This window comes from Lissotriton helveticus, chromosome 1_1 (assembly GCF_964261635.1).
Source record: "Lissotriton helveticus chromosome 1_1, aLisHel1.1, whole genome shotgun sequence".
Lineage (NCBI taxonomy): Eukaryota > Metazoa > Chordata > Amphibia > Caudata > Salamandridae > Lissotriton > Lissotriton helveticus.
Window position 1 is genome coordinate 311061697 of NC_136057.1, and position 24294 is coordinate 311085990.

The 24294-nt window shown below is 49.9% G+C and overlaps 1 protein-coding gene across 2 annotated transcripts in view; it reads left to right on the forward strand.

Moving 5' to 3' along the window:
* NUP205 (nucleoporin 205) overlaps positions 1–24294 on the forward strand; it is a 920380-nt gene that overhangs the window by 268984 nt on the left and 627102 nt on the right. For both annotated transcript variants that reach the window (XM_078671666.1, XM_078671676.1), the window contains exon 15: positions 12985–13194. In XM_078671666.1, coding sequence (XP_078527792.1) covers positions 12985–13194 — 210 coding nt within the window. The remainder of the gene's footprint in view (positions 1–12984; positions 13195–24294) is intronic.

A 24294-nucleotide genomic window follows, 5' to 3' on the forward strand; every position in this document is an offset into this window, starting at 1 on the left:
TGAAGTCTGCTGAGGAACTATAGAAGTTATATAGCCGGGACAGCATGGTGGACAACTGCTCCACAAATATTTAGTAAAAGGCAGCTATGAACCCATCCTGACCAGGAGCCTTGTCCAATTTAGGCCTCCCTAGTGCCTTAAGGACCTCTTATGTTGTTTGCCCGCCTCCAGGGCCGCTGCTGTTGGCTCCCTTAATTCCGTTCAAGGGGTCTGCTCCATGTAGGTGGAGCAGTGCATGGAAAGCAGGGGTTCTGCGCTGTATCGTTGAGGCATAGAACCGGCTGAATTCTGCCACAGTATCTTTATCTTGTGTCAAGAGGTGCTGGGCCTGATCTACCAAGGCATGGACGCGATGTGCCTGAGTCTGTCCACGTAGTCTATGGACTAGGAGCCCTCCGGCTTTGTTTCCCCCTGCATACTATTTTTGCTTTGTGTGGAGAAGAGCATATTCTGCAACGTCCATATGAAGGGCTCTGCGCTGTTTTCTAGCAATGGTCAGTTGTCGTCCTGCCCTGTGTGAGCCTATCTGAAAGATACACGTTAGTGATAGATTCCTTACCTTAGAATATCCCCAGGCGTCAGACTGGATCCGGAAAGTTTTGCTTAGCAGTACCCCTGTGTGTCAGTAGGTGGCGTACTAATTCTCCGCGTCTGTCACTGGCGCCGTCAGCACCGAGATGACGTCACAGAGGGTACTTAAGCACCACCCATGCGCGCTGACGTCAGTTTTTTTCTTTTTCTGCGCCAGCAAGCGCAGATCTCAGATTGAGCACGTACCTCAGTCACTTTTTGACTACAATTTTGAGACTTTTGTCTCCCCCCTTTTTTCTCCTGGTGCATGTAGGGATGCCCGGCTTCAAGTCTTGCGGGTCGTGCCACCGTAACATGTCGGTGGCGGCCCCCATGAGGTGTGCCTCTACTGCCTGGAGACCGATCACGACTCCCGGGACTGCTGAGACTGTTGTGCCATGGCCCCAAAGGCCTTGCGGGAGCGGTGTTGGAAATTTCTGGAGGTCCGGCATTCCTCTCACCGCCACTCCTGAGACTGCTCCCGGGACTGGAGCTGTCGCTCTTCATGCTCCAAGTCTTCACCCTCTGATTCCGGTATGCGATGCCATAATAAGAAGTCGAAGAAGTGTGTTGGCCTCCGACGTGCCCCCGTCGCTCCCCGGAGGCGGACGAGAGGTGCGGCTCCTACGGAGCCGTGGAGTCCCGCGGCCTTCCCACTATACCCGGGTCCATCAGCGACTTTCTGAACAGATGCAAGAGTTTCTTGATGCCATGGATTGCCTTTTTAGGCCCCGAGCTCCTGCCGGCCCACCTTCGGGCCCCGTGTTCAGATCCTGCTGACCCAGCTACTCCGCCCTCGGCACCACAGGATCCTGCGCCGCTGGCTCCGGCGCCATGAGAAGCAGCGCTGCCAGCTCCTGGCCACCCCTGCCCCGGTTCCGGCCTGGGATCCGAATTGGGTTGCGGCTCCGGCTCGGCCCCGTCCGGCCCCGTTTTCGGTGCCGTTCCCGGCGCAGTTTGTCCCTTCTCCGGCTCTGCCGCCGCGACCGGCCCCCTCTATGCCGGAGCCAGACAAAGACTGAGATGGGTCAGAGGACCCCCCTTGTCAGGCAGTGTGACTCCGAGCAAGATAGGGTGGACGACCTTGAATGAATGAATGAATGGCATTTTGTACCGCGCATACTTAGCCCCAAGGGGCATCAAGGCGCAAACAAACAAACAGAAAAGTCCAGGCTACCAGATAACAGGACCAAAAAAACGCTAGGGGCGCAATCCCTTGTATGCCTGGGAAAAAAGCCAGGTCTTCAGATGTTTCCTGAAAACCGCCAAAGAAGACTGGCTAGAAAGCTCCAGGGGGAGGGAGTTCCAAAGTTTTGGAGCCAAGGTGGAAAAGGCTCTACCTCCCCATCTCACCTTAGCGAATCTGGGAACCGAAAGCATGTTCTTAGATGATGACCGGAGGGTTCTCGAGGGGGTGTATACACACAAAAGAGACCTGATTCCCTCCGAACCTGAGCCATGTATAGCACTGTGGGCCAGACAGAGAAGTTTAAAAGAGATCCTAGTTGGAATCGGAAGCCAGTGAAGGTCACTTCTGGCCATGGTTACAGAAGCGAGTCTAGGAAGGTTTAAAACCATCCTGGCCGCTGCATTCTGTAACTTTTGAAGACAGTGGATGGAGCCTTTGCTGATGCCACTATAAAGGGCATTGCAATAATGTAGCCTAGATGAAACTAAGGCAACTGTTGCTTGTTTCCGAGCTACCAGGGACAGGTAGGGGGCGATTTTCCTAAGAATTCGAATTATGCCACAGCAAGTTGACACTGTCCTGTTTACCTGGGAGTCGAATGATAAAGCGGGGTCAATTAAGATTCCAAGGTTCCTGGCGGTAAGAGTGGGGCAGGGGCATTCTCCCAAAGACGGAGGCCACCAGTCTTTTGACCAAAGATCTTGACTCCCTCCAAAGACCATAATTTCAGTCTTTTCGCCGTTTAATTTAAGAAAATTACGGACCATCCATCGGGAAACTGCTTCCATACATGCTCTGAACTTGGGGGCAATATCGTTAGCTGGCTGAGTGATGGATACCAGGATCGGAGTGTCATCGGCGTACGATAACACATTAAGACCAAAGGATCTTACCACATTAGCAAGTGGGGTAACATAGATGTTAAATAGTAAGGGGCTCAACGATGAGCCCTGAGGAACCCCACATTGCACTTTCTTGAGAATCAGAAAGAAAATCGCCCATTTTAACTCTCTGCTCCCTATGATGAAGGAAGGAAGAGAGTAAACTAAGGGCAGAACCCTCTAAACCGATTTCCTTGAGCCTGGAGATCAGGATTGACGGGGACAAGGTGTCAAATGCTGCTGTGAGATCTAATGACACTAGTAGAAAAGAGTGTCCCCTGTCAACCTCATACCGGATTTAATTGGTCACAACCGTAAGGGTAGACTCAGTACTGTGGGCTGCCCGAAACCCATGTTGAGAAGAGTCTAACAAGTTATAATTCTCGATGAAAACAGATAGGTTACGATTTATAGGAGCCTCCAGGATATTAGCTGGGGCAGGGAGTAAGGAAATTGGACGATAGTTTTTAAGTATTCCCGGGTCAAGAGAGGGCTTCTTAAGCAAAGGCTTAACAACGGCAGTCTTCCAAGGGGAGGGGAAAATCCCCTCGCTAATCGCCATGTTCATAACCTCTAATAGAGGGGGAAGAACAGATCCTCTACAGGTCTTCAGAATTTTTAAAGGGCAAGGGTCGAGGGGCGAGCACGACTTGGTGGCATCAAGTAGGAGATTGAGATCATCTAGGGACAGGAGAGGGAAACACGAGAGCTGCGGTTTAGGTGGAGCGTCAACCTCATCAATAATAGGGGGGGTTGGTAAAGGAGGGAACCTGCAGTGTTGGCATCAAGCTCAAGATTGCTGCTTTCAAGTGAACTATAAATATCCGCAATCTTAGAATGAAAGAAGCTTTCTAGGTTATTACAGAGTTCCTGTGTTTGGATGGTGGGATCGGCTGATTTAGGTGCCGAAAGAGTCGATTATATTAAACAGATCTTTTGAAGATTTAAGGGAGGCAGTGAGGTTGGTAAAATAGCACCTTTTTTCTTCAACAATCACCTTCTTGTAATCTCTGAGTAGGGATTTGTGCAAGGCTTTTCCCTGTAAGTCAGGGTGAGCATTCCAAGACCTCTCGTGTTGCCTGCATTTCTGACGCATAGATCTTAAGCGGTCAGAAAACCAGGGTTGAGAAGGACTTTTTCGGGCTGAATAGTGCCGTTTGACCTGGGCAAGGGTGTCTACGGCACTGACTAGGGCACTGGAGAGATCAGAGGCAGCCCTATTGGGATCAGCCAAGGAAGTACAGCTAAGAGCATTCATAAAAGGTGACTTAGTGTCATCGTTGATCGCTCTGTAATTCCTTTTGGTTTCCCACACACTGCTCTTAGATTTATTAAAGGGAGTGGAAATTACATTGCAATGGAAAGGAACTGCCCATTGATCGGACCAAGAAAGAGGGATTGGTGTGCCAGTCGTGAGTCTGGTATCATTCGAAAAGATGCCATCCAACGTATGGCCAGCCAAATGTGTAGGGCCGTTAACCAGTTGGCCCAGTCCGCATGCGGCTAAGCCATCCACAAGTGCAAAGGTGTCCTTAGCAGGGCTCGAAAATTCCACTCGACCACTCGCATAGTCGAGCAAAATTTAACAAGGTTGAGCTGTTTTTAGGTCCTACTCGCCCTTTCTGGCGAGTAGGAAAACAAACCAACTTTTGTCCTCTGTCTGTGAAAACGGAACAAATGTGACAAGATAACAAGATTTAAAGGCATTTTTATTGCTCACAAAGTTAATGAGCAATAAAGATGCCTTTAAATCTTGTTATCTTGTCACATTTGCTCGCTTTCAGAGACGGAGGTCAAGTAGGTTGCAGTTAGGTCGAGGAAATATTTTGAGGTACTTGTACCATTTTTTGGATTCTTCGAGCCCTGCTTAGCCTCTGAGGCCTCTAAATGAAAGTTGAAGTCGCCCAGGATACTGAATTGTGGCTTATCAACGTAAGGCTCTATAAGTTTGAGAATGTCCTGAGGGAAAGTCGATCTAGGGCCGGGGGGGTCTATAACAAAGAATGCCCGAGAAGGAGGCTGAGGGGAGAAATTTAATAGAAAAATGCAGAGCTTCAAATTTGTCAGAAGGGGAAGAGAGAGGCTCAATACGACAGGTGAAAGTGTCTCTAAACAGGATTCCCAGCCCACCCCCCATGACCAATCCTATCCATTCTGGACAGAAAATAGCCCTCCGGAACTGCCTCCACCAGGTCTGGGCCTGAAGCTTCAGAGCACCAAGTTTCGGTAATAAAGACCCAGGGAGGCTTATTTTGAGAGACAAAGTCATTAAATGCTACATTATTACGGACCAAGGACCTGGCATTTATAAGCCAGCCAGCCTCGTTAAGAAAATTAGGAGCAGGTGATTTGAATCCTGGTTTGGCCTGTTTTCTATGATGAAAATGAACGACCTTGAAGATGCGGGTGAACTGGATGTGTCTTCTGACCTGGGGTTTGCCTCTCCTCCACCTACAATGGAGGAGGTTGCTTCCAACACCGTGGTACTGCATCTGGCTGCGGAGGCTCTCAATCTCGACCTCCCTACGGTGGCCCTTAAAACCAACCTCCTTACGGAGGTGCTCCAGAGGGCGTCTACGTCGTTGGAGCCGCTGCTCCCTTTCAATGAGGCCCTCACCAAAGTCCTCTTGGGCACTAAGTTGCGACTGGCCACGGGGGTGCCGGAGGATAAAAACGTCGCTAGGCGTCATTACCTGGCGCCTGGTGATCCCGCCTTCTTGACCACTCACCCTACGCCTGAGAGCCTGGTCATTCAGGCCTCGACATAACAGAGTGCCTCTCTCACGGCTCCACCGAATAAGGACTCGAAAAGGCTGGATCAATTTGGCAAGAGGTTGTTCTCCTCCGCCAGCTTGGGGCTGCGGTCGGTTAACACCGCCTGCTTTTTGGGCCGTTACTCCCACGCGGTGTGGGATTCTGTAGCTCAGGTCTTGCCTCAGTGTTCTGAGGAAGTCCAAGCTGTCCTTTCCCAAGCGATTGCGGAGGGTAAGGATGGGGCTAAGTTTGCCATCAGGTGTGGTTTGGACACCCCTGGTTCGTTGGGCAGGGCGATTTCCACGACTGTGGCGTTGCGGCGCCACGCCTGGTTGCGTTCAACTGGGTTCTCGCCTGATGTCCAGGGCTCGCTCATGGACATGCCCTTTGATGGCTCCTGCCTCTTTGGCAATAAGGCCAAAAATGCCCTGGAGCGCTTAAAAAACACTCGGGTCACGGCCAAGTCTTCGGGTCTTTTCACAAAGAACCCTGCCACACCTGGGTTTAGTTCCTTTCGTGGCCAGGGCAGGGGCACCCAAGCACGCTCCTCCAATAAGCCTGTGCAGAACCAGCCTCACCGCGGCCGTGGATTTCGCAGGGGCCGGTCTGGTAACCAGCGCGTGGGTCAGTCCACCTGCATCCCCGCTGCTGCTGCCTTCCTAATCCGAGCTTCAGGGAGCACCCCACGTCTGTGGGTGGCAGGATCTGCCACCAACTCCACCACTGGCTCAAATCACATCGGACAAGTGGGTGCTGCAGATAACCTGCCAAGGTTACTCACTCCCCCTTCTGTCCTCCCCTCCAGCCATGCCACCTCGGTACCACCGCATATCGGGGGATCATTTGGCACTTCTCCGTCAGGAAGTCACAACCCTCCTGGCCAAGGGGGCCATCAAGTGCATTCCCAGTCAGGAAGAGACAAAGGGGGACTGCGCCCCATCTTGGACCTACGGGACGTCAATTGCTTCCTCCGGAAGGAGAAATTCAAGATGCTGACTCTGGTCCTGGCTGCCCTGGACCCTGGAGACTGGATGGTAGCATTGGACTTGCAGGATGCTTATTTTCACATCCTCGTCCTGCCGGCCCATCGGCGCTACCTGCGGATCATGGTAAGCCAGGAGCATTTTTAGTTTGCCGTGCTCCCCTTCGGCCTTACCAGTGCCCCATGGGTGTTCACGAAGGTGATGGCGGTGGTCGCAGCTCATCTGCGCAGGACTCCAGACTATGGCCCACCTCCTGCATTTGCTGGGGTTCTCCATCAATGTGCCGAAGTCGCACCTGAGTCCCTCTCGGAAGCTCCCCTTCATCGGAACGGTTCTGGATTCAACGCTGTTTCGAGTTTTTCCTCCCGAGCAGCGAGTCTGGGATATTCAGCTTATGATTCTGATCTTTCAGCCTCTATCCCAGGTTTCGGTTAGGATGACCCTCCAGCTTCTGGGCCTGCTGGCCTCCTGCATTCTGCTGGTGTCACATGCCAGATGGCATATGCGGGCTCTGCAGTGGGACCTAAAGTTCCAGTGGGCGCAACATCAGGGCAACCTGTCCAACCATGTTCAGATCTTGGAGGACACGGCACGACAGTTGCAGTGGTGGCTCACGAATCGCGATTGGGTCAGTGGCAGATCCCTCTCCCTTCCCCAACCGAAGCACACAGTGGTGATGGACGCGTCCCTCCTGGGATGGGGAGGCCACTTGGGAGAGGCCGAGATCAGAGGCCTCTTGTCTCCAGTGGAGTCCCGGCTCCATATCAACCTTCTGAAGCTGCAGGCGATCCGGCTTGCACTGAAGGCATTCCTTCCCTCTGTCCGGCGAAGTGTAGTGCAGGTGTTAACGGATAACACCACCGCCATGTGGTATTGCAACAATCAGGGCGGGGTGATGTCTTGGACTCTATGCCAGGAGGCTCTGCACATCTCTGAATGCCAGGGCGGACAAACTCAGCTGCCGGTGCTTGATGGATCACAAATGGTGTCTGAACTCTGACGTGGCGCAAGGTTTCTTTCAGCAGTGCGGAGGGCTTTGGTTAGATCTATTTGCCACCAAAGAGAACACGCAATGTCATAAGTTTTACACATTGGAATTTCCAAGGCGGCACTCGCTCGGCGATGCTTTACGTCGCGAGTGTAGTTGCGGTCTGTTGTACGCTTTTCCGCCCTTACCACTTCTGCCCAGAGTGCTGAAGAAGACCAGGCGCGACCGGGCCCAAGTCATTCTTGTGGCTCCGGACTGGGCTCGAAGAGTCTGGTATCCCGAGCTACTCAGTATGAGCGTCAATCCCCCTGTCGGTCTGCCTCTTCGGGAGGATCTTTTGTCGCAGAAGCAGGGGATGGTCCTCCACCCGCAACTGTCCAGCCTCCACCTCCATGCGTGGAGATTGAGCTGCGACAGTTGACACCTTTCGATCTTCCTCCCGAAGTCTGTGATGTCATTCTGGCAGCCAGGCATCCCTCCACTAAAACGATATACGCCTGCCGATGGAACAAATTTGTGGCGTAGTGCACAGTGAAGGCTGTGGATCTGCCCCTCTTTCTGAGGTTCTTCTAATCCTTCTCTCTTTGGCCTAGCGGGGGTCTGCTCTGGGCACTATTAAAGGTTATCTTTCGGCCATCTCTGCTGCTTCCAGATCAGCCTTCTCTTTTCAAATCCCCGGTTGTTAACCGTTTCCTTTAAGGCATTACGCACACGTTACACCCGTGCCCTTCATAATGCCTCAGTGCGACTTGAATCTTGTCTTTACTTTTTTGATGTGCGCTCCCTACGAGCCCCTTCATAACTGTCCCTTGCGTCTTCTCACCTTAAAGACTGCTTTCCTGGTTGCTATCACCTCTGCCAGAAGGGTGAATGAGCTCCAGGCTCTTTCTTCTAAACCTCCTTTCTGTTCATCCGGACAAGGTGGTTCTGAGGACCTGTCCTTCTTTCTTGCCAAAGGTTGTCACGCCCTTCCACATCGGGCAGACCATCACTTTGCCCACCTTCTTTCCGCCTCCACATCCTTCCAGAGAGGAAGAGAGGCTCCACCGTCTGGACCCAACATGTGCGCTCGCATTCTATCTGCAGCGTACACAGCAGGTCCAGGTGGATGATCAGCTCTTTGTCGGCTGAGTGGGCGCCACAAAAGGTCGGGCCGGGCACTAACGGACCATCTCCCGGTGGGTCGTTCTGTGCATCAGAGCAGGTTACTCCTTGGCCAAGAAGGAGCCTCCTGTGGGACTGCCTGCCCATTCTACCAGGGCGACGGCACCCACTACTGCCTTGGGACGTGTCGTTCCTTTTCAGGACATTTGTCAAGCAGCTACGTGGGCCTCGCTGCACACATTTACCAAACACTACTGCCTTGACAGTCAGGTCAGGAGAGGCGGCTTCTTTGGCCGTTCTGTGCTCCGTGACTTTCTGGTGTAATCTTGTTCGCAGACCCACCACCGAGGTTGGTATTTCTGGGGTATCTATTCTATGGTAAGGAATCTATAACTAATGTGTTCGAGGCATGTGGGCTGCTGAATTCATATCTGTGCATAGATCCCCGCCGTGTTGGGTCCGGATGATTGCACATTGTTGTCCTGGAAGAGTCTTCGAAGTATCACGAGATAGGTGGCTCCTCCCTCGGACTACAGTGCGCATGGGCATCCTCTCCATCCTCAGATTGTTTTTTTCCGCCATTGGGTTCGGATGTACTTTCCTTTACTCGAAGTTCGGAATCGAAAAAATTTATTCTAAAAGGCCAAAAGGCCTTAGAGTTCGTCGGTATTGTCTCGATCGGTGTAGAGAAACTTTGTTTGAGTTATCCAGCTACGGACGTCGAATCGGGCCGCAGGGCCTTCTCGACGCCATGTGGACCGGTCGTTGATGGAACGGACTCCTTTCAAAAGATGCCCTCAATGTAACGCTAAATTATATACGGATGCATTGTGGGCTTCAGGACAGGATCAAGAGTCATCTTGAAACCAAACGTTTTGCAGCGTGAATCCTTTTCTGAATTCACATGCTGTGCATCATTCCGCCATCTGGTGATAGGGTACGAATAGTCTTTGTTTTCTTTTCTCTGTTTTGGGCGTCGTCGACCACCATGTGGTATCGGGTACGTCTCCTGTGTGACGTCAGACGGCGCCCTGTTGGTAGTTGTACGTGGTATCCATCTTCAGATTCTTTTTTCCCTCACTTAGGTCTGGAAGCAAGATGGGAGGCTCTGAAGATTTTTCAGGAAAAGTCCCAAAAAATAAAGAAAAGGACAAGATTTCAATTAAACTCCACCGTCCACCGACATAGATACCGGAGAAGGGGACAGAACTACGAGAACACAAGGAGACAAGGGTTGACAAATGGTGAGGTAGGGGCCATGGAAAATACCCCCTTCAAGTTCTGCCCTGAGTGCCACCACAAATTTGCCCAACGAGTGCAACCTTTGCCTGCCCAAAGACCATCAGGACAAGGACTGTGAGGCCTCCGCGGTGTTCCAACCGAAAACACTCAGGACATGCCAAAAGCAGAGGATGGCCCACTATGCAACGATGTCACAGACTTTGAAGAAAATCTTACTGAAGGATCTAGGCCTTTCCAGTGATGGAGAAGACCAAGGAGTCCCGTCAGAAGTCTAGAGGGGGCTTCAAAAATCCATCGAGCCGCAAGGAACCGGGTGAGGCAGAGAAGAAGATGGAAAAGGTAAGACATCATAAACATCCGTCCGAACCGAAGAGCCACGACAGCAAGGCGAAGGCAGCCCCGTAGCCGAAGAAAAATGTGAACGAGGGATAGCAGCGATCAAAAGAACCCCACGGAACCCTTCCAAGGAGAACGTCGAGGGAAAATCGCACAAGGCGCCGAAGAAGAGAGTCAAACACGAGACCCCAAATGCAAGCGCAACACCGTCGAAAGAACAGGCAAAGGCAAGCAAGAAACGAAAGCCTCCGACACCGAGAGCGCCCTCGAGGTCGAAAAGAAGAGGCAGCGTCTCGAAGCCGAAATGGCAACGCTTCTTCAAAAGAAGGATTTCAACACTTCGCTGAAGGCCTTCCGAATCCTGAAGATCCCAGCCATCGAAAAAGACTGCATCGACGCCGAAGGGGAGGAAGAAGAGATTTTCGATTCTCCACCAACGCCAGACCTCGCAAGGAAGACCCTGAGGAATACACAGACGCTGCCAAATAGGAGGATGAATCTGATAATTTCAAAGACACATGGAATGACCTCAACACCGAAAGCCCCAAAGAGGAAAATTGCTGCTATCCCTCGAAGGCATCACCACCAGATGATATAGCCTTCTAAAATGGATTGGTTAAAAGGGCAGTAGATACTTTCGGAGTTCCCCTCGAAGAGGAAAAAGGCAACACATGTTTCATTCTGGAAACAATAGCCCCAGCCAAATAAGGGGACTCAATATTTGCCAATGCTGCCAATCATTCTAGACCAAGGCAAGGAGCCCTTTAAAGAGCCAGCCTCAAGCAAAGGAGTTACACCCAAGGTCGAGAAGTACAAAGCCTCCTCCCAGGACCCAAAATATATTCAGGGAAACACTGTACCTGCCTCCATCATCGTTACCATAGCCAAGAGAAGGGCAACTGCCATCTCTAACAGTGGGCCACCACCAGAAAAGGAAAGCAAACAAATGGACATGGTGGGCACGAAGATGGAGAGGAGGCAGTGACGCAGTGGCGCATCGCGAACACTAATGTCCTACTAAACAGATACAGACACCAGCAATGGGATGAGATCGAAGAACTCATCAACAAACTCCCCGAGGAGGACAAAAAAGAGAGGTAAATCTATTGTCCAGGAAGGCAGAAACATCGCTAACACATACCTTAAATCTGCACTGGATGCAGCAGACTCTGCTAGCAGGAAAATATACACCGGTACAACCTTGAGAAGACATGCCTGGCTAAGAATTTCTGGAATTAAGCATGAGGTACAAACTTCCACCATTAACAGACCTTTCATAGGAGAGGCACTGTTTGGAAAGAAGGTGGACAAATCACTCAAACAAATAAAAAAAGATAATGAGACTGCAAGAGCAATGGGAACTCTACAGCAAAGAGGAACCTTTAAAAGAGGTAAAAGAGGTGGGTTCTATGTGAACCTATAGCACTACAAGAAACAAACTGATAGTTACAGGGTAAGTAGCCTTTCCTACTACAGAAGTGTCTTGTAGAGTCCCCTAAAACCCACCTGTCCCCACTTAGACAACTCCTATTCCAAAAACAGATCCAAGACTGCACCACCTCTTATCCATGTCTCAACATTAGAAGGGCTAGAACACAGGCTCTCTTAGTTTTAGCTCAGCAAAATGGCACTTAAATGTTGTTGCCGAGCATGAGGTAGAGAGGCTAAGTATGCAACCTATCCTGCTCTGGGTTCGTTTTTCTGTACTTGCAAGATGAGCAATAGCATCTGACCTGCAAGAGAATACTTACTATGTACAACTAATTTTGTTTGTATGATAAGGTGAGCATAGCTAACAACCTCTATTTCCGGGCTCTCCAATGTTTTCTGTAATAAGAGCTAAAGTTCAGTGAAAATCCTCCTGAGCTACTAACATTAGAGATGTAATGGTAACCACATAAGACAAGATTACATTAGTAGCCACCATATGCAATATTATGAGCTGAGATTACCTCTGTAAATGTAGAAATGTAAATGTAGTGCTTATATAGCGCACAAATCACCCCGAAGGGGTCTCAAGGCGCTGTACACATACCGCTGTGGAACCCTTCCTGGCCTTTCCCTGTGAAGTGGCCACTCCTGGGCACCCCCAAGGTGAAGTCAGGCATCCTAGCGCTGTTGGGGCCGTTGTGGAGATTAAGCAAGCTATTGCCCAGAGTTGCAGAGTGGGACCCATGATTAGAATAGGCACCGAGGCGAGAATTATCAGGTCCGGGGAAATTGAGCTCAAGACCCGTCGAGGCGGGAATTGAACTCTGGTACGGGCCAGACCTCTGCATCAGGGTCTGCCGCTCTAACCATCCGCTCTAACCATTGAGCCACACTTCTCCTCCGTGCATCAGGCATGATTGCCAACAGTGATGTGAAAATGGTTTGTCGATGTGGGACACCTCTACATATCTAACACACAACAGTCATAGCTGCACTGCCCTTAGCATGTAGGTAATGAGTAAGAAGTCTTCCCAACACAGTTTCATTTTTATCACTCAAATTTCAGCTTTAAACGTGTTTTTGAAATTCAAATTTCTTTTTTCTAAAACATATTGTGAATTCTGAAAACACACGTTTAAATACACATTTTTCAATGTTAGTATAAATATATTAATTCAACCCAGCAAATGCTTGTGATGAAGTTCACTGGGATGCACACAGGACAGCTACTTGTAGGTAGCTAAAGTGCTACAAGTAGCTCACGAGCTACTTATTGGAGAAGCCTGATTTAGATTTTCCAGTAGTTGCTTATTGAAGTACTGCAAACAAGTGTTGTGCTCTGAATTTTAGCTATTATGGTAACTAATATGTGCCTGTGCTTGACTAAATCGTGTTGTTGGGTTCTATTACTGATGTTGATTATGTGTGAATTGAAGAAAAATAATGATTTCTCTTAGTTACCAACGGTATGACTACTTTCTTATGTGTACTTTTCTTTTTCTTAAGGTCGAACTAAATGAGATTGAGTCTCGCTGTGAAGAGTACCCACTCACCCGTGCCTTCTGCCTTCTCATTAGCAATCTGGTTGAAAGTTCCTTTCCTTCTAACTTGGGGGCAGGGATTCGCCCCCCTGGTTTTGATCCCTACCTCCAGTTTCTGAGAGACTCTGTCTTTCTTCGCTTTCGCACCCGAGCATATAGGAGAGCGGCTGAAAAGGTAATAACTTTAATGCATCGTAACAAGAAATGCGCTGTATGCCCAAATTGCTGCCTTGAATTTTTATGTATGACCTAACTTAAATTGCTTTCTCCTCATTTTGAGGTCCTTCTTTGCCCTTCCTTCAACTCCATCTATAAGAGACTTACCTTAGTAGCAGCTTATTCTTGGCTATTGCATGGATATGCTGCCTACGCTGTCCGATGGGGTTGTATTTTCCTGTGTGGAGTGGACTGGTGAATGCTGAAATGTGTGGTCCCATAAATTGTCAAAAAATTATCTGACAAAAACATTGATTCTTAAAAATAATAAAGCATCATAGTATTATTGAAGTCATGAACGTTAGATTAATCCTATCTTCAGTGCTTGGACCTCAGACCACTTCATATTTAATATTTGTCCTTAAAATTATGTGAAGGTGTCATTGTCCATATGTGCATAGCATGACAAACGCTGTAAAAGGAGCTTATTTAAAACTACTTTGCAGGATGTGAGAAGAAAAAAACGCAAAATTCGGTCTAACATTAAGGAAAAAGGCACTTTTAAAATGGTTATACTTTACTGCTGTGACAAGACTGCTAATCCTTTAAGGTACTAGAAGGTTCAGTGCCCATGATACATTGTACTGGATGTTGCCTCCCAGAGTCATTTCTGTTTCCATTTCGTGTGAGAAGGGTCCTAGAGGACCTTGAAGATTCACAAACAACTATTTTTCAGGTACATTTTTCTCAGAATCCACCATTTTTTTTATAACACTTCATTTGTTTTATTATAAGCATATACTGCACGCAGCCAACACAAAACTCCACAGAGACTTTGCAATAAATTACAAGACATTTCCTCCATTCAACCCACTTCACCCCTTAGTCCACCTGCAAATGCAGTCTCCAGTCCATAAGGCTCCCACCGTACCCCCCCCATCTTTCAGTGCTTCTTGGGGCAGCCAAGACTAGACAAATTGATTCCATTTTGCTGAGCGGTCAAAGCCCGCCCGCCACGCCTTCATTGTTGGGGCTTCTGGTGTCCTCCAGTGTTTATCCACATCTCTCTTCGCAATCGATGTACCCAACCTCACAGGGGTCCGGTGCCCTCTTGGGCCTCCCAACTCATCCACCAGCCCCAACAATGCAACCCTTGGTGATGCCTCAATGATTTTGCGAAGAACTGCTGATAGGGCTGCAAAGGTAAAGAGCCTGGCTATCTGGATAACAAGACTCTTCCAAACCATGTGATAAAAATCTCCAGTGTCTCTCCCACATCTACTACAGGCAGGATTGGGAAGTTTGTGGGCTCTCCACAAGTGTTTTCGTATGTAGTAAGTGCAATGCACGTAATTTAATTGAAAAAGTCAGACAGGCCAAGTCTCGGGGTGCCATGCATGCCTCCCTCCAATCCGCCTTGTCCTTTGGAACCCCCCTCCCCCCGAACGCTCCATTAATTGCGTCAGTGCACCCGGGGAGTGATTTATGAGGTTTTTAGGATTTTGTAGATCTTGGAGATGCCTCCCTTGGCTACTGGGCCCATAAGTAGTCAAGCCTCCAAGGGGTTATATTCCGTACTTTTGGCAAACCGCCTCCTTATTGCCTGAGAGTGCATGGCGGAGTTGAAGGTATTGAAAAAAAATGTGATTTGTGGAGGGAGAATTCTGTTTGAAGGTCTTGAGAGGATTTCTTGTGGCCACCTGCCCAAATGTCTCCTAGCCGGGAGATGCCGTTGTTGTCCCAACCCCATAACCCTTCAAGATATGTCACCCAATCCAGCCATTCCCAGCCCGTAGGAGGAGGGGGGGGTGCTCCGGCGTCACTTGCCAGTCCTATACTTGTCATTGTAAGGCTGCTCTCAATGATAAGAACACTACACTAGTGGTCTTGGGGAACTGGTGAGGGATTGGTGCGCCATAAAATGTACCCACAAGAATATCTAAGCCAAGCAGTGATACTTCTACACTAAAGGCGGGATCTGTCCACCCCCCACACAGCCACTATAATGTCCGCGGATCAGCAGTAGAGGTGGATATCAGCGATTGCTAGACCTAGGTCATAGGTAAATCCGACACACTTATCATAGAAGATCCTGAATGGTTCAATAGCCCAAAGGAACTTACTAGCCCGAGAACTCATTGCAATGAACCATTGATAAGGGATAGAAAATGGGAAGATCTTTAGGACATAGAGGAGTCTGGGGAGAGCCATCATTTAAAATTAGGTCACCCCTGCAGCTCATTGAGTGGCTATTTAGCCCATCTATCTAAATCAGTATGGTCCCTGTCAGCGAGTGAGTGAGGTAGGGTAGGTTGAGACTCGATGTGAAGTCTGGTACCCATGTCATCTGGATTCCCAAGTAGCGGAATCTTAAATGCTGGATCAGTAGGGTCAGTGCCAGTTTTTGACATCTGTCACCCCGAAGAGGGATCAGTATTGATTTAAGCCAGTTTAATATCCGTCCCAATGCTTCCACGGATGTATTGAGAATGGATATGCGGCGGGGTCCAGTGTCTGCATTGTGAGCCATACACAGGAGGACATCATTGGTGTAGAGGGCTATTCTGTCCTCTAAAGCTACACTGCAGTTAAACACCCCCACCTGGCTTCACAGTGTATCCCCAAAGCTAGGGGTTCTATTGTCAGAGCAAAGAATATTGGGACAGGGAACAGACATGTCTAGTTCCCCGGCGAATTGGCAATATGTGAGAGACCGCAGAATTTCCCGCACCTGCGGCCCAGCGTACAAAGCAGATAGACTCGGAATCTGGGACCCAGAATCGAAGGCCTTTTCGAAGTTGAGAAGAATCAGTGCTGTGGCACAGTGCAGCTCCCTTAATGTTGCCAAGGCGAAGTGAACTCTGTGAATGCAGTGTCTGGTGCAATGCTGTGGGATAAAATATCACTGGTCTTGATGAACCAGGTGGTCAAACACATGGGTTGGACATCTTGCCAGAAGTTTATTGTATAGTCTAACTTTGGTATTGATGAGAGAGATGGGCCGGTAAGAGGCGCATTGCTCCGGGGCCTTGCCGTGTTTCAACAGGACTACCGTGGTCGTTAGGTCTTGTTCAGATGAAAAGTAACCCTGGTTAACCGCCTCAAGGAGTATTTTGAGGAGAGGGGTAGAATATGCTTGGTGATAGTTTGACATAGGGAATATGTCTGGGCCTGGGGTTTTGCCTGGTTTAAGTTCCACTAGAGTGTCCTTGAGCTCCTCTAGTGCTAAGGGCCTCCATTTCCATGAAGGTCAGAATGGGCAGGTGAATATCTAAAATGAGGGGGCTCCCCAGTTTGCGGGGCCTAGCTGCGTACACAGACTCATAATAGATCTCAATTCTGGCAGCCAAGGTCTGGCCCATGGTCAATTAAATGTGTGGGTGGAGTCCGACCCACACGGAGAAGTCTCTTGGAAGTCTGAAGTGATTCCAAGAGGCCCTCTCCTAGAGCAGCGCATGCGCACTGTGCCTGGCTCGACATAAAAAGGAGTTTGACGACCCCTGAAGATTGGATTGAGGCCAATAATATAGTCCCTATGGAACAAGGAGGCTCTAAACCATGATATTCTATGACAGACCATTGCTTCAATCTGTGGGCTCTTGGGCAGAAGGCAATAGAAACGACAGAGAAATCTTTTAGCTGTTTTATAGATTTTAGTTCAGCTTTCAACCTAGTGGATCACACTATATTGTGGGAGAAACGTTGGCACCTGAGCATTCCCTGTAGCTTACTTGCATTCCTTCAGGAACTGCATCACCAGAATTGTGGTCAAGTAGAATTGGATTTAAATAGGTCTCTCTCTTCTAGAATCCCTATGGGCTAAGACATCCTTTATTTGGATGACTTGGCCATTTTAGATTTGAAAGTAGTGGGCCCGCAGAGGAAGTTAGGTAGGGTTAATTTGTGTTGTGTAGCTAATAAACTAAAGGGGAATATGGAGAAAACAGAAATAATCACCTTTGGGGAAAAAGATGAAACCATATAAGTAGGTATTAGGCAACGATAAGGTGGAGGTTGTAAGTTCGTATAAATATGTAGGTATGATGTTTAATAACAAATTACATTGGGCCCTGCACAAAGAAACAGTGGAGGCTTGTGCCCTTGCCACTAATTGTGGCCTAGTCAAATTTAAAACCACATAGAGACGACCTTCTCTGACCCCTGTACTTACAGCCTATAACGCTACGGTTACAACTCAATGCTTATATCGGGCTGAATTGCTGACCGTAGGTACAGAGGCAAGCTGGGAGATGTGTGAGGGCAAATGCCTGAAAAAATTGCTAGGCCCACTCAAAAGCACAATGTGCCCAGCAATACGAGTGGAAGGGAATTTGGTGGTGTGGGATTGTTTAGCCTACAAAGCTACCATTCACTTTTGGGATATGCTTTGGTCCTCAGAGGTTCAGAAGGTGTCAAGCATCTGTGCTACAGAGCTATAACAAAGTGATCTAAAGTGGGCTGCACAAGTCAGAGCAAGACTTGAAAATCTGAAAGAAACTCGTTAGTTTTAGATTCCTTACCTTAGAACATCCCCAGGCGTCAGACTGGATCTGGAAAGCCCTCGTCAGCAGCACCCCTGCGTGGCGGCAGGCGTCGTCCTGCGGCTCCGCGTCCGTCGCCAAGATCGCCGGAATGACGTCTCCTGAGCACTCAGGCGCTGACGTCAGTTCTTCTATTTTCCGCGCCAGCAAGCGCAGATCCAGGAAGAGCGTACCCTCAATCATTTTTTGACTAACTTTTTGGACATTTTTGTCTATCTTTTTTGAGTCGACTCGACTCCTGGTGCCAGTAGGGATGCCCGGGTTCAAGCCGTGTGACTCCTGTCACCGACTAATGTCGGTTACCGACCCCCACTGCCGGTGTCTCTACTGTTTGGGGGCCGACCACGATGACAAGTCGTGCCCCGACTGCCGGACCTTGACTTTGAAGGCTAGGCAGAAGCGTTTCCTTAAGCTCCTCGAGCTCTGGCAGTCTGCTCCGCGCCGCTCGTGGTCCCGGTCGAGGATGAAGTCGAGGGACAGGCCGCGGAGCCGCAGTCATCATCGATCATCTGGATCCAAGTCCTCGCACTCAGGTAAGTCGAGGCATGGCAAAAAGAAGTCGAAGAAGCATCGTCGTTCTTCGACTTCCCCTCGCCGGTCGTCCGATTCGGCCAAGGGTTCGTTGGCGCCACCCACGCGGCTCCAGCCGGGCCCGCTCCGTCGCATCCAGCTCCACACCCTCTGGTCCCTGGACTCAATGCGACTCCGGAGCAGATTAGAGATTTCCTCGTGGCCATGAGGACCCTCTTCCCGCCGTCGAGACCCACCGGCGCGCCTTCGTGCCCCGCGGGTCCGACTGGAGGTCCTAGCCCTGTGTTGGCTGTGGCTTCGGCGCCGCCGGCGACTTCGGTCCTGGTGCCGCAACACCCCATGGGATCCAGGCCTGGATCCTGGTCGACGCTAGTTGACCTTACGACTCCTCCGCTGGCGCCGACCTTCTTGGTGCCACCTCCGGTGCCGCCCTCTGACGACGCCGTCCCTGGTTTCAGCCCGGGCTCTGCGTCGGAGCGGCGCCGCTCGGTGCCATCTCCTACTGGTGTGCTTTTCACCTATGCCCCGGCTACGTCATTTTTGCATGTTTATCAGGACACAGATGAAGGGGAGGACTGGGGGGGGGTCTGAGGACCCTCTGGCACAGTAGTGCCAGTTAAGTCAGGACTAGGCAGATGAGCTAGGGGAGGCCAGTGGTCTAGACACTTCGCCAGACACTGGTTTTCTCTCTCCTCCTTCTGTGGCTACGGAGGAGGGAGCAACTTATGCTGTGGTGCTGCGCAAGGCGGCGAAAGCCTTGGGCCCTGAGCTCCCTGCAGCGACCGTGAGGACTAACCTCCTCACCGAGGCGCTTCAACCGCCAGTAAGCTCTTCAGAGACTCTGCTGCAGTTTAATGAGGTCCTCTCTGACGTTCTGATGGGCACTTGGTCCAAGCCCACCACAGTCCCTCCTGTGGATCGGAACGTGGCCCGGTGCCACCGCCCAGCTCCGGGCGACCCCTGCTTTCTGTTCACCCATCCCACCCCTGAGAGTCTGGTTATCCAGGCTTCCACGTCCCAAACCGCATTCCCTACCGCACCCCCGGACCAGGAATCCAAAAGGCTGGAACAGTTTGGCAAGAAACTGTTTTCCTCTGTCAGTCTAGCTTTGCGGTCCATTAATACCGCATGCCTTTTGGGCCGTTACACCCACTCTCTGTGGGATACGGTGGCTGACGTGCTGCCCCAGTGTCCGGAGGAGGCCAAGACACGGCTCGCCCAGGCTCTTGCTGAGGGGTGGGATGCGGCACTGTACTCCATTCGATGTGGACTTGACACCACAGACACGCTGGGCAGAGCGATTGCAACGACGGTGGCGATTCGTCGTCATGCCTGGCTGAGATCCACCAACTTTTCAGGGGATGTCCAGACCACTTTCATGGACATGCCTTTTGATGGCTGTTGCCTCTCTGGCGAGAAGGCAGATAGAGCGCTGGAGCGCTTTAAGGACTCCAGGGCCCAGCGCCAGCAAACCTCTTCTTTTCGCTCCTTTTGTGGCCACAGAAGGGGCGCCCCCGCATGTTTGTCCAGCCACAGGCCACAGAACCAGCCTCAACGCAGTCGCGGACGTGCATTCCGCTGTGGCGGAGCAGGGGGTCAGAGAGCCGGTCAGTCCACACCCGCTCCCACAGCACCTGCCTCAAAGCCTTCCTAGTCTGAGCTTTCAGGCCCATTCCACGCCAGTGGGAGGCAGAGTTCGCCATCACCTACTCCACTGGCATACCATCACTTCGGACAGGCGGAAGCTTCAAATCGTCTGAAGAGGCTACTATCTTCCCTTCAAAACGACCCCTCCAGCCATGCCACCGCAGTGCCACCGCAGTACCACTGCATGTCGGGGGATCACTTGCAACTTCTGCAGGAGGAAGTTACGTCCCTCTTGGCCAAGGGGGCAATCGAGCGCGTTCCTGGCCCAGAAGTAGGGCGTGGTTGTTACTCCCACTACTTTCTGGTTCCCAAGAAGGGCAAAGGGGGGCCTGCGCCCTATCTTGGACCTCAGGAGCGTCAAAGTCTTCCTCCGGAAGGAGAAGTTTAAGATGCTGACCGTAGCTCAGGATCTGGCTGCCCTAGACCCTGGTGACTGGATGGTAGCGTTGGACTTGCAGTACACTTATTTCCATATTCCCGTCCTGCCGGCCCAACGGTGTTACATGCGGTTCATGGTAGGCCACGGGCACTTTCAGTTTACCGTGCTCCCCTTCGGCCTCACCAGGGCCCCTCGGGTGTTCACGAAAGTGATGGCGGTGGTCGCAGCTCATCTGCGCACATCAGTGGTTCCAGTCTTACCCTAGCTCGACGACTGGTAGTTTAAGGGGGGCTCGCCCAAAAACAGTCGTCTCCCACCTCCAGACTACGGCCGACCTTCTGCATTTGCTGGGGTTCTCCATCAACGTGCCGAAGTCACACCTGAGCCCCTCCCAGAAGCTCCTCTTCATTGGAGTAGTTCTGGACTCGGCGCAGTTTTGGGTTTATCCTCCCGAGCAGCGGGTTCAGGATATTCAGGCTCTAATTCAGATCTTTCAGCCTTTATCCCGAGTTTCGGTCAGGATGATTTTATGGCTTCTGGGACTGATGGCCTCCTCCATCCTGCTGGTACATCACGCCAGGTGGCGGATGCAGGCTCTGCAGTGGGACCTAAAATTCCAGTGGGCACAGCATCAGGGCAACCTGTCCGACCACTTCCTGATCTCGGAGGGCACTGCGAGACAGTTGCAGTGGTGGCTCACTGACTGTGATTGGGTCAGTGGCAGACCCTCTCCCTTCCCCAACCGGAGCACACAGTGGTGACGGGTGCGTCCCTCCTGGGATGGGGGGCCACATGAGAGAGGCGGAGATTAGAGGCCTCTGGTCTCCGGCGGAGTCCCGGCTCCATATCTTCCTTCTGTTGCTGCAGGCGATCCGGCTTGCACTGAAGGCATTCCTTCCCTCTGTCCGGGGAAGTGTAGTGCAGGTGTTCACGGACAACACCACCGCTATGTGGTATTGCAAGAAACCGGGCGGGGTGGGGTCGTGGACCCTATGACAGGAGGCTCAGCGCCTCTGGACATGGCTGGAACATCAGGGCATCACCCTGGTGGTTCAACACTTGACAGGTTCCCTGAGCGCCAGGGCGGACGAACTCAGCCGGTGCATGATGGATCACGAGTGACGTCTGAACTCGGACGTGGCACAAGGTCTCTTTCAGCAGTTGGGAGAGCCTTGGTTAGACCTATTCGCCACCGAAGAGAACGCGCAATGTCATCAGTTCTGCGCGTTGGAATTTCCAAGGCGGCACTCGCTCGGAAACGCTTTTCGTCGCGAGTGGAGCTGCGGTCTGTTGTACGCCTTTCAGCCTATACCACTTCTGCCCAAAGTGGTGAAGATCAGGCGCGACTGGGCCCAAGTCATCCTTGTGGCTCCGGATTGGGCACTTTGATACTGGTATCCCGAGCTTCTCAATATGTCAATCGATTCCCCGATTCGACTGCCTCTTCAGGAGGACCTTCTGTCGCTGCAACAGGGGACGGACCTCCACCCGAACATGTCCAGCCTCCACCTATATGCGTGGAGATTGAACAGCGACAGTTGATGCCATTTGACTTGCCTCCTGTACTCTGTGATGTCATTCTGGCAGCCAGACGCCCCTCCACAAAAACGGTATACGCCTGCAGGTGGAACAAATTTGTGGAGAGAACGTTATTCCTTATGGCTGACAGGATCCTTGTCAATTGTAAGCAGGAGTACTGAAACGGTAAATTTGTTAATATGTGATCTTAAGCTGTGTCTTTTACTGTGGTCTGCCGTAGAGGGGGGGAATATGCGCAGGGGGGGGTAACGGGGTAGGGTATGGGGGTTTATTGTGTGTGTGTGTACATGTGTGTACATTGTTTTATAGACATGTATCTAAACAATGATAAAGATTTTTACCTATCTACCCTAACCCCTTCCACGCTCATGACGAGCTGGGCTCGTCATGTAAAGTGCGGTTTGAAAAATCTCAGCGTGCGAGCGGAATTCCGCCCGCACGCATGCGGTTAATTAATCAGAGATTATTTTAATGTAAAATTGTTATCCTGACTTTCCTTTTGGGTTGAAACTTTGTTCCTCACAGTATGCTTTTTTGTAGGTCAATGTTGCGTAACTATATTTCATAGATTTTCAAATATTTGATTCAAACTGTTTTTAATGGTGTCAATGCAAAGAAGTACAATGCATGACAATTAGAGCATGTTTTTGATTCGGATCTTATAATGGCTCAGCACGATAAGGGGAAGATTGTTCTAATTTTCTGTCCCTTGCTGTCTACATTGTTACGGTGGTATTTAATGCAGGAGGTGGGTCAAGCGCATTCAAAGGTAAGACACCTATGCAAAAGCAAACCTTCTTAACGTCTCAGGAAATGCATTAAACCCCTTTTTTGTGAGAATTCATCCAGTATGACTTTATCGCCTGGGTGTAAGAATATCATCGAGGAATTCATTTTAGTGTGTGAAATTTGAGTTAAAAATGTTTATGAAGTTAGTCATCCTAAATTAACCTATTGGTAAATTATACTCTGTGAATTCCGTATTGAGGAAGTGCAAAAGAAAAAGGCAAACAGTAGTTGCACTTGAGTTCAGAAATTAAAAGCTCAAAGGAACAAGCTAACATAATGTGAAAGAGTGTGGGCAATACTGTAAATGTTAATGCTCAATCTTTGATGCCCGGCCTTAAAATATCTAGCTTAGTGCTTCCTTTGTTAAGGGATGTGCTAGGACACAAACCTTTCTTAAAGCACTGCCAAATGACGGACAACAACCATAACAACGCAGCTGTTACAATGCAACTGCCTTTACATCGCATGCCATTATAACTCATGCCATTACAATGGATGTCATTACAACACATGCCGTTAAAACGCAAGCCATTACAATGCTTTATAAGGTAAGTAATGGGGATTTTTAGGTCTCGCCTGCATGGGCTGCGCACATGCGCAGTCTCGCTGGTGAGTTTTTATGATTTAGAGGGGGTTTCAGTAACGGGCTTCAAGCCCCGCCCCTCCTTCCCATTGGCCGGCGTCACCGTTTATGCTAAATCGTGGCCAGCCATTGGGAAAGAGCATTCTGTGACGTAGACTTTTCTCTTTTTCTGCCGTCCCACTTGGACGGCCTGGCCTGCTTTCCTTCTGAAGTAAAAGGTTTCTTATCTTTATGGGGACAAACACATGGCCCCATAAATAATAAGTATGAATGCTTTTGAAAAGTTGTAGACGTACGTTTACCCTCCGAGGTGCGATCTGAGGTAAGGAGCTCCAGAAGGGACACTGTAGTTGCCTTCGCGCGTCCGTTTTCAGTCACACTCCCTTGTAATGTACAAATGCAGTAGTGTTTTGCCAACAGCGGTACTGAGGGGGCAGATTGAGGTTTGGGTTGAAGAAGGGAGTCTGGTCGGCCCCGGTACACACACTGCTTAGGAAGCAGGGACCCGTCTAATGATCAGCAGATGGGGAAGTTTGGGGGATATCAATGAGTGCCTAGTTGCGTATATTTTATCTAAACGCCCGAACTCCAACTTATGACCAAGGAGAAGGTGGGAGCCACAATCTGTGCGACGCTCCTGTACTGTGCTAAATCGACAATAATGTCATGGAGTGTGTAATACTTACACTAATCCGTGATTAGTAACCATCTATTGAAATGACTGTTTTTCTGATATATTGTAAATAGATATGTATTGCTGTATTGCTGTATTTCATGCATATTATTAATCAGATGCCAAATAATAAATTGTTGGTTTTATTTACTTAAATAAAAAGATTGCTTTTGAATCGATAATGTCTCCTGCCGAAAGGGTTAACTAGGTGGCCAGTATGCTTGAGGCATTTTACTTTTGGTATAATCGCGGCACCCGCGCTTTACTTTTAATGTTAAAAGTAAAGTGCGGATGCCGCGATTATACCAAAAGTAAAGAAATAGAAAAAAACAGCTATTTCTTTACTTTTGCTATAATCGTGGCACCTGCGCTTTAGTTTTAACATTAAAAGTAATGCGTCGGTGCCGCGATGCTTGTTATTCTGAGATATAAGAATA